At 43.3% G+C, this 13,944-nt stretch overlaps 1 protein-coding gene across 1 annotated transcript in view; it reads right to left on the reverse strand.

Moving 5' to 3' along the window:
- Positions 1 to 9,180, reverse strand: part of BTAF1 (B-TFIID TATA-box binding protein associated factor 1) — a 54,270-nt gene extending 45,090 nt beyond the window's left edge. The window contains exons 1-2 of the mRNA XM_078861702.1: positions 8,805 to 9,180; positions 6,162 to 6,285 (exon numbers count right to left, since the gene is read on the reverse strand). Of these exons, the coding sequence (XP_078717828.1) occupies positions 6,162 to 6,285; positions 8,805 to 8,818 (138 nt within the window). The 5' untranslated portion in view covers positions 8,819 to 9,180. The remainder of the gene's footprint in view (positions 1 to 6,161; positions 6,286 to 8,804) is intronic.
- Positions 9,181 to 13,944: the final 4,764 nt, after the last annotated feature.

Consider the following 13,944-nt stretch of genomic DNA (forward strand, 5'->3'; position numbering starts at 1 on the left):
GACCCTGTCCTCGTCGCACTGACGGCGTCGCCCGAGACAGCCAACTTCTGTCCGGCCGTACATTGATCGGGCGAAGGCGGCAGCAACGAAGGCAGCGACGAGACAAGTCCACTCCCAGAACCGGCTGCCCGGACCTCTGCTCTCCGCTGCTTATATTCCCCTTGGCGCGGCTTGGCTCCGCCCAGGCCGTGCCTCCCTTCTCGAACCCACCAGAGGGTTCGAGGGGCCTCCTCAAGAGGTCTACCGTGACCCTTGCCCAAGTTCCTCTGCCCTGCCAGCACACCCATTTATATGCTCAACGGCGTGTGTGCTAAGTGTCTACCTATAGTTGCAGCTGCTGTACAACAGTCAGCGCTGTGTCACTACACATGGTACAATTTCAAACAATTTCTGCAACACTTTGTCACGTATATGCTTTCAGAAGTCAGTACATTTCAACATTCAGTCAACATGACACAAATCATACCTGAAGTTGAAGTATGCACAAGCTGCATTTACATTGAGAAAATATCTATTTTAAAAAAAATCTTCCAATGCTGTGTGGGCAGTGGTGCAAAAGCACAATCAACAGACAACTCGTTGAAAACAAAGCCTCAAAAATATATACACAAACACACACACACACATCGGCGACATCTAAGCCAATGGCCCGTGCCCACAACACATGGGCCGTTTCTTCATTGTATTTTGAGGCAGTGTTGTGTACATGTGTCGACTCGTTTGAGAAGATAAAGAGTTAATTCTTGCAGTAGAACTGCTCCCAACAAGGCCATGCACCCAATTATAAATGTCAACGGAAGGGTCAAGAGGATTTATCTGAAAGCATCGTGTAAATAACAAAATCTCATGCTTCAAATCTTACAAAGATGAAATGTGGTCAATAAAATAAAATAACTTTCCAGAATATCAAAATAACTGAGTAAATCGATGTCTTTTGTCAACGATGGGTAAGGCTACACGACCTGCTGGCGGGCCTAGAAAACTACGTGAGGATTTACATTCAGAAAAATGAAAGGGTTATCAAATGCTTTCAGCAAAGTGGTATACATCGATATATAAAATGGAAATTTGTGAATGTGTGTCTGTTGGAATTGTTTAGCATACTTCCCAACATGCAACAAACTTGAAATTTGGCATGTGGGTAGCTTTCCAGACTGTACACAATGCAAACAGTATAAGAATATACTTTTGTATTTTGGGGGGGCGCAATAATGGATATATTTTGCACGGCAAGTGAGCGGTGACGTCACATCTGTGATGTCACCTGCATACGGCAGCGTCACAGTGTGCCTGCTGACATCACGCATCCCCCCCCAACCCTCATCGTAGAAGTGTATTAATCCAAGACAAGAATCCAAGTCTCGGGCGAAGCCGGGTAGTGAAGCTAGTATTGTATATTGCACTCATAGAACACATTAATAGTTTACTGTGCATTTGGAAAATATTTTTTTCAGTAATTATAGGGCACTTGATTTTTTTTTTTTATCGGCGAACCCATAATGTGTCACACTGCGGTTTCTGTGAATGTCCTGTGCTCGTGGATACAGGTCACTCTTGGTTATAGATCTGCCTACGAGCTCTGTGGTGCGCGCACTTGGTGAATGGCAGCAGCTGAGTGTTCTCATTTCAGACTAACGAAGCCAATACAAAGTAAACACTTTATACAAAGACCCCCTTTATATTTTTGCAGGTGGAAAAAAAATGCGTGCTACATTGTGCACAAACTGGGTCATTACGACCAGTCAGATGATGTTCTATAAATAAAACTAAAATCGTACCAAAGAAATATCACAACATTGATGAACGTCACTTAAATCTGGTTTGCAGGCCATACTTAAAATGGATGTTCCATAACGTCCAACTCACTTGTAAGATGTGAAATGCATTGTTAAAAATATATGCCCAATGTAAAAGACATCCAACTCTTATATAAAACAGGACATATTTAAGAAAACGTATATTTTGAAGTGGAGCACTAAATTTAGTTTTAGGACCACAGCAATTGACAAATAAAAACTAGAGGAATCCCATTAACTTCATGTGGCCCAGATAAAGTAAAACAATCGGCATATTGGCAATTAAACAGTGACCTAATTCTAAAAACACCCAGATTCTTGCATAGCGGAAGCTGTGAAAGCAAAAAAAAAGTTTACAAAATCACACTTTTAAATCATAGACTAATCTTGTAGCCTAATTCTGACTAATAATAATAGGAGGTGCAATGATGTTATGAAGTAATATATTAAAATAATTGGTGGGTGTATGTGCTTAAAAAACCACTGACATAAAGACACCAAACGGCACGAGATAGTTCAGAAACCCATGTATAAATGTCAGCACGTGACATTAAGGTATAATTTTTCGAGATTTAACAACAGATGACTTTCTAAGACGAGGAATACACACCAGCACCAAAGCCATAACCTCCACGTATATCTATGGATGCACATAAGACATAGATGATATGAGGTAGAGATGCAGGAAGGGCACCAAGAGCAATTTGAAACACGTCTGGACAACTCGTGTCATTAGGAATAATGATACTGGTAGGAACCTCCTGGTTACACCAGCCCACAGGGGAGTATTGTGTCCGTCCGTCGTGCAAGAAGGGGCTAGGTGGGGAGGGAGGGGCTGGGTGGGGAGGGTGGGGCTGGGTGGAGCTGGTCACCCCGTGGTGCCCTTATAAAACTCAACGTTTAACCTTCTCACACCAGCTTGTGCCCACCCTCACAGTCGGGCATATTTGCGGAATACACCACGCCGCCGTTGACCCTGGCCATTGACAGAGCAACCCAACGTTCCTACCAGCTCCCTCGGCAGGAATGTGTTGTAAAATACCCAATGCGCTAAAGACAAGAGTTGACCTTCGGATCATTTACAAATGAAGTTTCACTTCTTTTAAATCACTTCATTCAAAATTATATCTACATGACTTTCTGGACCTTTTTTTTGCATATAAAGAGAAATGGATAGCAATGGTGTTTTCTAGATTTGTGTAATAAAGTGGTTATCCACGGACATGTAGAGTTAACTAGAAATAGGTAAGGTGAATCGCCTTAATATCATTATGCCTCACAGTAGTGAGTAGTGACACAACAACCAGAGACGACATCTACCTCATGTTTCTTATCAGTGGGTATTCATAAGCAGTCGAGAGGTGAATTGCTCCCTTAATCCGTGGCTGCGAGTCATTTGACAGTGGTTTCCCAGAAACACACAAACCTCCCATTATCCACGAGCATTTCACAGATTAAAAAAAATCAACCGGAAGACATGGCAAATTCCTCTTGCATTCATCCACAGGTGTCCACATGGATAAGGTTCCTTTTTGGAGATAAACACAGAATTTTGGATCGGAAAAAAGCACCCGCTACATAAAGTTAGACTATTACGACCATGCATGAGCCACTGAGCCTCAATACGTAATGCTGGCTGGTCCTGCATTTGGACATTTGAAAAATTTCATGAATGACTCTTCGCCTGTGGGAAATACTCATTACCTGGAGAAAAGTTCCACATGGACAATTTCACAAGCCACTTGCTGCACCGTAATGTTGTGGTAACCTTACAAACATCTATGGAATGCTCCAATCCTTGACTCCACAGTGAACGATTATAAGCATGCACCACTGAATAGAGGAACATGCAAACTACATTCTATGATAGTGAATATTTTTGGGAAGTAAAAGGCACTTCCATATTCTTTACGAGCAACACGGAACCCAAATACAGTATGCATATTTCAAGTGAGATGTCATTTATTAAATCTATGAACACGGTATAGAATTACAGCATATAAACAAAGTGCAAACCACATGACAACCATTGCAGCCTGCCAGTTTTATGAGGCCAGCCCAGCAATAATCCATTCATTAATGTCAAAGCAAGCAGTATTACTGCAACAAAGCAAAGCGCTCATCAGCTTAGGCGATGGTTGCACTGGTACTTCTATTACATTGTAACGATATATATTTAGGACATGTCGACAAGCAAGTAGAATCAATAGCCTCAGTGAATGCAAAGACTTGAGAAATATGCTCAAAAGCAGTAAAACGTTGAAAAAAAACCTTCATGCTCAAATGAGAGGGCATTGCGCATTACTACGGATGGTCCTTTGCCAGTGATTCCTACAAGTTAAATGAAGTGGTCTTTGATTCTTCTATTTATTTACCCTATGGGTGATGATGGCTAACAGAATTAGAACTCATGAGTTGCTAAATGTGGGTCAAGAGCATAGCCCGTGACACATGGCCAAAATAAAATACGATATAATCTTATTCTATTTAAAGTGATATGGTATGAGCCTTTAATGGTGGATAACCTTATACAAGCCAATGAAAGTACAAACAATTGTCCCATTAATGGTAGAATATAGTAGGACTTTCTACAAGCTGGTAGGGAGGTAAGTGTCCGTAGACAATTACTGGATGTGTCCTGCAAAATTAAGTAAAACAATGTAGACTCGAGTAGAAAACATGCAGTTTACAACCCATATAACTACTTAGATCATGTTCTGCTCCCTAGAAATAGCTCAGCTTCACTAAAACCTGGATTACAAGAGCCTATGATGGTGTAGGCTGGGGGTCTGCAACCAAAATACCAAGAGGAGCCATGTCTGTCGAATTCGGTAAAAAAATTAATATCTCAAGAACCACAATGCATGTGAATATGAGACGGTCCTTAATACATAACGCCACAGATTGCCGACCCAGTCTTCCACGGAGAACCCGACAGCCATGGTCAGGGGTCAGCAACCAAAATAAAAAGAGCAGCAATGTTTCTCGAATTGATACAAAAGAAATATATTTCAAGAGCCACAATGCACGCAACTATGAGACTGTACCTCATAAATAACGTCACAATGAAATCCGTAAAAGAGCCGCATGTGGCTTCGGAGCCGCAGGGTGCCCAACCCCTGGTATTGGCTGTATACACTGCACAAACCATTGACGATGCATTTTGATTACAGGTGCTTCAATCCGACCTAGTGGAACAGTGGCGCAGTGGTACAAGCACACCGCAATGATTTGGCCGACCCAAATTTTACTCCTAGAGACAGCTAACAAAAGTGGAAAAATATATTTCAACCAGTCCTAGACTTTCCCCAATCACAAACCATCAAACGAAACAGAATAGTAAAGTATGGTCAAATAATCCCCACTATTGCTGTCATGTGCAGAGGCCTTCATGCAGCACTGAACAAAAAATGTATTAACCTGGCCTAGAACGCACGCGTGCTTGTTGTTTCCAAAACAGGGCCAAAAATATGACCAGACCACAACCACGAATCCAACATTTAAACCATGTGGAATGGAATTACGGAAAAGCAGTACCTCTAAACTGACATTGTACATTAAGGTGTCAGCAAATCCGGTTTCACCATGGCAATGGGGCATACCTATCTGAGCTAACCAAGGGTGTGTGTCTAGGCCGAATCACCCCATCTCACATTTTAATCCAAGTAGACTTACGGAAACCATGCTCAATGTGCCGTTGTAAGGAAAAAACAAAAAAATTGTTTCACCGTGTACCTGTTTCTTGCTGATAGTCACAAGTGGTAAACCACGAAACATTTTTTTTTAAACCAGTGTGCACTCCATTTAGTAGGTTTTAAAATGCAACCAAGCCTTAGGAGTGAAAGTCTAGAAAATAAGTCTCCTTTACATCAGCCACAATAATTATTGCCATTCCAACAGGAGTTAAAGTTTTTAGCTGACTAGCTACTCTCCAACCTTCAACATTACATTTCCTCAATACTTTGCCATGCGATACATGAAACACCTGAATAAACCTTTCGTGAAGACCAAATTTTTTTTACAAACACATTGGTTGATGACACTGATCAAGATCTTGTGGTAAACATTTTTTTAGCATCAACATGCACATTCCCTTAAGACGCTTTCTAGGTAGGAATCACATTAATCTTTTGATTGTGCTTTCAAAGACATCTAATTTCTTTAAGTTGTTAAAAATGTGGTTTCATATTGCAAACGTTGACCCAATTAAATTGAGAATGAGTGGATGAGGCTGCCAATTCCCATGTTGGTGCACTTAACCTGCACCATCTTGATGCCAATTACAAACAGATTTATTATAATTGGTGAAAATACAAGACGGACTATGTGCATATTTTGATAAAAAGTCAAAAGGTGTAAAGATACCTTTGCAAGAAGGTTGTGAAGCTCGTGTGGGTGAAGCCTTTGAACTTCCCCTAATTGCTGTGCAGCTGCTTTCCTAGTGACTGGCGTGGTGCCTGTATCCAACAGAATGAACAGCCGGTCCAACCTAACAAACACAAAGAGAAGTCAAATTCCCTCCAGATATTACCAATTAAAACACACACACACCTGCACACACAGCATGAAACAGATGAGATTAGGAAAAGTCAAAAGTAATTAATATCACGTTGGATACAATGTGACACCGATCAATTGTAAATGCAAATAACCTGCTTTCATTGCAATGTGTAAAACAAAGGGTGTCAATTTTTCAGTGATAAATGTGAATATATATCCAACTCGAAAATAAATGTCCGTTTGGTGGAGCATATTAGTTACACATGGCTTCAAATGCTAAATACCCAAGTTGGAATCCAAAAGCAACAGCAATTAAGCATCTGAAATTTAATAAAAACAATGGGCAATGTATTTGACAAACACATTTTCTGCTACATAAACATTACTGTAAACTATTGCTGCTATTTACTTCTGCTGAGCTTAAGACTTATTAGGTGCTATACTAATTATATTGCATTCCATACGTTGGCTATTTAATTCACTATATATCTGCAAAATTAAATAGAATATGGGTCCTGGCCATACAAGTTGGAATGTTTGGTTACTGATGAGAATGTAGAAGTTATCTGCATATCAGCTATTTATTGTTCCAACTTTACTATTGAGTACATACCTTTATGAAAATAGAAATAACGTAATGTTTAGATTGCAATGCAACTTCTTTGACTGCAGTGCAATGATCCACGCTGCTAAAACTGACAGAATTGGGCATCAACTAATGGAAGCAGCACTCCGAGGCCACGGAAGAACAAGTGGGCATCGTATCAAGCAGTTGGTGCGCGTCTCGAAGCGGAGTGGCAAAATCTTAGGATCATTATGTTGCACATATGGTTCCTTTGGAAGATTCACAGCAAGATGTGTTCCCGTGAGTTCTGGGTTTCATGTACATATCACGTAGTTATTTTAACACGTCGGCTTTCGCGACCCATATCATCCATGACAAACCTTACCAATTGGTTGTGTCGGGTGGTGGTGGATTGAACGACACATTTATATATTTACGTTATTTAACCCAAAATACCGGTATTATGGACACACAGATATATAGTACCAAATGACACTACTCGGGCATTATGAAAGCATGATCACGCTTGAGTGCTTAGAGAATTGGGAAGACAATATTGAAGTAATATAAATGCATCGAATGTTAAGTATGTTTGGTTGATTAGAGAATAGATAATTAAGCACATAAATCATTGATATAGATTAGAATACCATTCATAATGGTGTACGTCAAATAAAATAAATCACTACATTAGTGTTTATGGATGTATACAGGTGTGCAGTGCCAAATTAATTGTTATACAGTAAATCATTATTGAAACGCCCAATTGCCACACTTTCGTTTTCTGCATGCATTATTCACAACGAGGCTCCACAGCGGGCAGACCGCTGCCCGGGCAAGACGTCAATGGCACATCTGCAGTGCAAGACTTTGCGAATAGGATCACAGCCCCTCGAGTATGACGGGATTAAACCTAACAGTCCAACACCTTTAGGATCTCATACACTCCTCTTATTCAAAGCACGGTAAAACACTCGCAGAACAGAAACGTACAAATGAACCGACATTGCCGTTGCCAAAAAAACATCGCAAACATTATAATTGCACAACCATGTAAACAGTGTGCATAATTGCGATATACTGTACTGTATTAGCATTCAACTCCGCAACCGGTACATGTAAATTGGCTTACAGATTAGTAGTGATGGTGTTCTGGGCTGCGGTTTCAAAGCAGCAATCAGCACACGCGCGACAACTACCCACTCTTTAAATGCCACACCTCGACTGTAGCGCTTTCTTCTAATTAAACCCCCCTTTCAGACGGACTGCATCATTTGCGTTACGACACCAATAACGCTGCGTTAGCCTCCCACATGCTCTCATTTAACCTTACGAGGACGATTAAACTGGATCCGTATACGGCATACTGGACCTGTGGGTCCCTTAATCGCTCACGAAACTTTTCTTCAAAATCTTATTTTAACAAGATGCAGCAATGTCAGAACTTGCACTGCCCATACCCTGTGAAGACATCAGGCTGAACTATGGGAAATAATGAAGGCGATGTTTTATCACGCTGCGACGAACAGGAAATGAGTGCTTATTAAATAAATAGGCTGTTTCTCACCCCGACACCAAAGCCTGGTCGCATGACAACACTGTTGCCCGTCAAGGAGCTTGTACCGCTTTAAATAGTGAAAGTAATGTGTTTCATACGACCAACCGCAACGATAGGACACCACCAGAGTTTATCCAAAAACAGCACCATCGGAGAGCGCCTATTAAGGCCGCCGACGCTGCACGTGTTGAGGCCGCTGGCAGGGGGCCACCGCAACAGACGCCCGGCCGCCTTTGTCACTCTCTCACGTCAACACGCACCACCAAGCGCCCCACAGAGCGGTGGCCACTCGGTCCCAGTGTCCCGAGGGGAAGGACGAGGTCAGGTACAGAGCCGCACTGTGGTGCCAGGGGGAGGAGGTAGCGGCAGAGTAACTCCACTTTACCTGGAAACGGCCATCGTTGTCCACGCACACGGGGCGCCGCAACTTGCACACTAAACGCCGCCGCTGTACTAAAACAAGCGCGACGGTTACATGAAGATGTACAAATCACGGGGTAACTATTAAAATAATAAATTAAGGAGGCCGCGGCCTAGTGGGCGGTGAGACCCGGCGCCTCCTGACAGTGCCCGGGGACCCCACGGCGCCGCTCGACCGCGCGCTCCTCTGCCGACGGGGCCGCTGCTCTTTGCATGGGACGCTGCCCTGCTTCCCGCGGCCTCGGGAGACGCGACCGGGGTAACGAGTGGCCCTCTGCGGCCCGAGGAGACGCGGAACGCGACCGACAGAGCGGAGCCCCCAGCGTGTATTTATACGTGGAGCCATCTTGATTTTAAGTTCAACCAGGACAGCACGACCGCTTATCATTGGGTCGCGGCCCGCACGGCTCGGCCAATCAGCGACGGTGTTGTTGGGTGAGGGGGCGGGTTTTTGGAAATTCTCTTTCTTCCTCCCCCCCACTCGCCCCCCCCTCCCACTACGCGCGCGCGCACCTCCTTCTGTCGGATTGCCACGAGAAACACGTGCGCGCGACCGTAGGCTTGTGTTTTCATTCTTATTTTAGGGGGAACGACGCTGCACGGTGCAGGGGTTGTGGCCTCGAGCCACGCGCACGCTGTTACCGGCGGAGTTGAGATGTTGGTTATGGTGCTCAAAGGCATAGAGCTGTCCACCCCTGCTGTGGATTGACTCTCCAACACACCGGTGGGTGGGCTTGAAGTCGTCACTAGTTGGCGTTTCGCTTACGTGACAAATTGCTTACTAATTGACTGTGTCGGGTGGTGGAGTGTTACGACACATTTATACTTACGCGATCTAACCCAAATCACTTTGTTGTGAATAATATTGATCGCCGAAATCTACGCGTTAAGCAGTTCCATACGGCGTACAGAGATTTTCAGTTTCATTTATTTGGTGTAGCCCAGTGAGCCATTCGGCTCTTGAATCGGGTGCAACCGCAACAAACAAAACATGAACAAGAACAAGAAAACATCTTAAAGTGGCTATGTGACTAAGTGCAAACAGAAAATCCGAGAAAAAACAGCAAAATATTGCAGAAAAGCACCGTACACCAACGCTGTGTGCAAAAATCCCAGTGGGATGCAAGTCAAACAACAACAACCACAAGACAACTTAGACGTTTCTATACGGGCAACAGCAAAACAATTGTGTCTGTGTTTCTCCCTTGTGATGGGACTTTGTAGTATGAACGTTGAGATTTATAAGGAGCACGGGGTGACCAGGTCTGAGTTGGTCTGTAATAGGTAGGGCACTGATAAGGGGTTGGCTATGCAAATGAGTCAGTGGACGATGGGCGATTGCATTACACGAGGACATTATTTGGCAAAGAGCTATACAATGAATGTATTGACGCAGTTGTATATGCACATTTTATAATGGAGGAATCCGATGAGCTATAACGCTCTTCAGATGTCCAATAGGGTCGGGTCAGAACTTTACAACAACAAACAATACAACAAACACGACATGAGTGCAAAGTATAGGAAAGATAAAGAAATCACGTAATATATACAAATAAAACAACTCTTTTTTTTCTTACCAGGTAAAGCCCACTGAGCTATTAGAATAAACACATTCCTGCGGAGGGAGCTGGTAGGAACGTTTGGTTGCTCGGTCAATGGCCAGGGTCAACGGCGGCGTGGTGTATTCCGCAAATATGCCCGACTGTGAGGGCGGGCACAAGCCGGCGTGAGTAGGTTAAACGTTGAGTTTTATAAGGGCACCACGGGGTGACCAGCCCCTCCCCACCCAGGCCCACCCCGCCCACCCCCCACCCAGCCCCATCCTCCCCACCCAGCCCCTCCCCACCCAGCCCCTCTCCACCCAGCCCCACCCTCCCCAACCAGCCCCTCCCCACCCTCCCCACCCAGCCCCTCCCCACCCAGCCCCACCCTCCACACCCAGCCCCTCCCCACCCTCGCCACCCAGCCCCTCCCTCCCCACCCAGCCCCTCCCTGCACGACGGACGGACACAATAATCCCCTGTGGGCTGGTGTAACCAGGAGGTTCCTACCAGTATAAACATTGCGCGCCTATGACCTGGTCACATATGAAATGCACCTGATTGGGCACTGATGGGCACTGCAGAAGCATTTAATTGCATGCTGCTGTTCTTCACAAATCCACACTGACCGCCGCGGTGAAGTATGGTCACATAACCCCCACGACCTGCACGGCGTGGGTGATGGGCAGTGGATCGACAGAAGTGATGTGCATAACAACACTGCAGCATCATGAATAATGCACAGCACTGTTGAAGGGAGTGGGCCATGTCGGTTGTCCGGGTTCTTCGACCATACTTCACCACGCTGGTCTGTGTGCGTTGGTGAAGGGGAAACACAGAAATGGTTAAGATATCACTCGCCATTGATGTTGACTGTGGCCAGGAATCAAACTCAGGTGGCTGGGGTCGTATCACCAGTTCGCTAACTGCCGTACCACTAATATTGCATTCGAGATCGGTCAATGGAGTGCACATTTCTAATGCACAGTAATAATGTATTGTGCAGGATAAATGTTAGTCAGTGGGTCCAGAAGATATCATATTTCACTTGTGGGTACCAACTGAGCTGGAAAAACCTAGCCGTCTTTTTCCTTTAAAATATGTGACCATAGATTACACTGTAGTTAGATGTGACAGCCATTGAAACGACTATCACATAAATCATTTTTATTCGTCACATAAGGAAATTGGTAACCACTAAAATCTCAGGTCTTACCAATTTCCATTTTGTCTCATGGACAATGTAGGTTTTTATTTATGCTCCTATTGTTCCTACTTTCATCAAGGGTTTTTTTTTTATTAGCAAAGACATTGGGAGAGATGGTGAGAATTATATCAGAGAAGTCAGGATGAACACAGCTATGAGATAATAGCGACGATTGGGATTTTGAGGCTGACTAGGGTGATTTGAGAGCCATTCGGAAATTGATGATATTTGAAATGGCAGTTTGGAGAATTTATTTTTTAAACGTAATTACTGATTATTCAGTTTTATCAGTAACAATATAATCACACACTTGCCAAATTTTACGTCATCTTCATGAAATGTACACATTAAGGTTGGTCAACGTCAACAGTAGCCTTTGTAACATAGTCAAAACGCATTACCTGCAGCTGACATTTACCCAGCTTGTTTTAAAAGCATCAAACATAATTGCAAAAATAAACAACATGTTATGTAATCATACTCTGCTGATACACACCAAATGGAATAATCTGTAAAACTGTACCGTATTAAATTGTTTGTTATCTATTGTCAGTAGCATTGTCCAAGGCCTTAACTCCCCAGCACTAACCACTTGCCAGTGGCCTTGGTCTGGCAGATATATAGCTGAGGACTGCCCCCTGGTTCTCATTGCACCAAATGCCACGTGTCTGTTTTGTTGTTTGGAGATGGAAGCAGATGGAGCATAAATGCCAGACAAGCCACGTCCTTGCAATGGTTTATAACCAGGAGTGTGTCAATTCATGTTTGTGAGGCTACCGTCACCTAGTGGAATCGTTGTGAATGTGCGATCAGAAAGATACTTCGTATAGTACTTTACAAGTATTGTAGCACCTGTAAACTGTGGCTCGTGGAAGAAAGGGATTTAATATTGATTGCCTGGAAGTGTTGTCCAAAATGTTAACACATTTTGGCAAACGCCACACTTTGCTCGTGGGTAAATGTGTATTTTATTTGAATTGACGCGATAATCGAAAGTATTTATTGAGATGGTGCCAGAAGGGAAACCAATAAAAGTAATCCGCTACAGCATGAGCATGTGTTCTTCTTTCACACTCCTTTTATCAATCCATGGCTGGATTAAGCCTCCCCACCCGATGTCAGAGTAGATGATGGGGATTGTTGGACTTGTTACATACAGCGTCGGTCATGCAAATAGCATCTGACAATCGCTGAGGAATCACCGACGAGCTGGAAGGCACCCTGGCGGCGAGCCGGCACCAACAGTTGCCCAAGCTCTGCCGTCCTTTATAAATGAAGATGTTTCCAGGCAATTCATGGGTGTTTATACATCTGCGGGGAAAACTGAGCAACCTAAGAACACCCACGCATACAAGGGGGCAAACACCGTCTTGTACATAAGGGGCATGTGATGTTCGCCCTGTACTTTACTGTACCGCCATCTCCTGGCAAGCCAGGGTATGGCGCATCAACGCCCACGGCAAGGGAGTTTTGCAACATGCGATCCCACAAACTCTCACCTTCACATGTACCACTACCGCCTGGCAAAAAAAAATATCTCAGTTCTTTTATAATACTTTAATTTTTCCAATTATTAACGTCTTGAAATGATTCACAGATTGACAATCGATGACATATTGTTCTTCTTTGCTGAAAAAAACCATGCCATCATCTTGTCTTACCAGTAGTATGACTTCAGACGCCGAGTTTGTTTTTATTGTGATGGGGTTTTCTCAATTAGCTTTGAATTAGCCCAGCTAATTGACCCCGTAGTGTAAAAGTGGTTACTCCACACATATGGTTTGCCAGAAGCAGACTTCACTGCAGTGAGCATTGGTAATTATACTGCACTGATGGGTCTTAATAATGACTAAATAGGCCTAGAGTTATACTCTTTGGTTCTTCCGGTAAAGTCACGTAGTTAGAAATAAAATAAAATAAATCAATACGTTTCGATCGCAACACAAGCAGTCGTCATCAGGCAAAAACGCATCAAATCAAGATTAGGCCTAGAGTTATCTATCTCTGTATTAGTGCTACCTGACAGTTGGTCAGATTTGCTTAAATGTATTTTGACAGTGACCAAAGGTAAGAGAACCACAATGCACTCCTTAAGGAACCGTTGATGTTTATTTGCAAATAAAACATGATTTTACAACCTGCGCTGTTATGATAGGGTTTTCTCATTAATTACAGATTTTAAGACTTTGTGTTGGTGATATTAAAGGAATTACAAACACTGGATCAGGACCACAAATACGAATATCATGCCATGATCGTTTAAGCAGGAAGACCGTTTTATCAGTAACAAATAATATTCTAAATTAATAATAGTCTCAAACAATTAATGATACTCTTGTCTCATATGCAAAAGA

This window comes from Lampetra fluviatilis, chromosome 12 (assembly GCF_964198595.1).
Source record: "Lampetra fluviatilis chromosome 12, kcLamFluv1.1, whole genome shotgun sequence".
In the NCBI taxonomy this organism is placed as follows: domain Eukaryota; kingdom Metazoa; phylum Chordata; class Hyperoartia; order Petromyzontiformes; family Petromyzontidae; genus Lampetra; species Lampetra fluviatilis.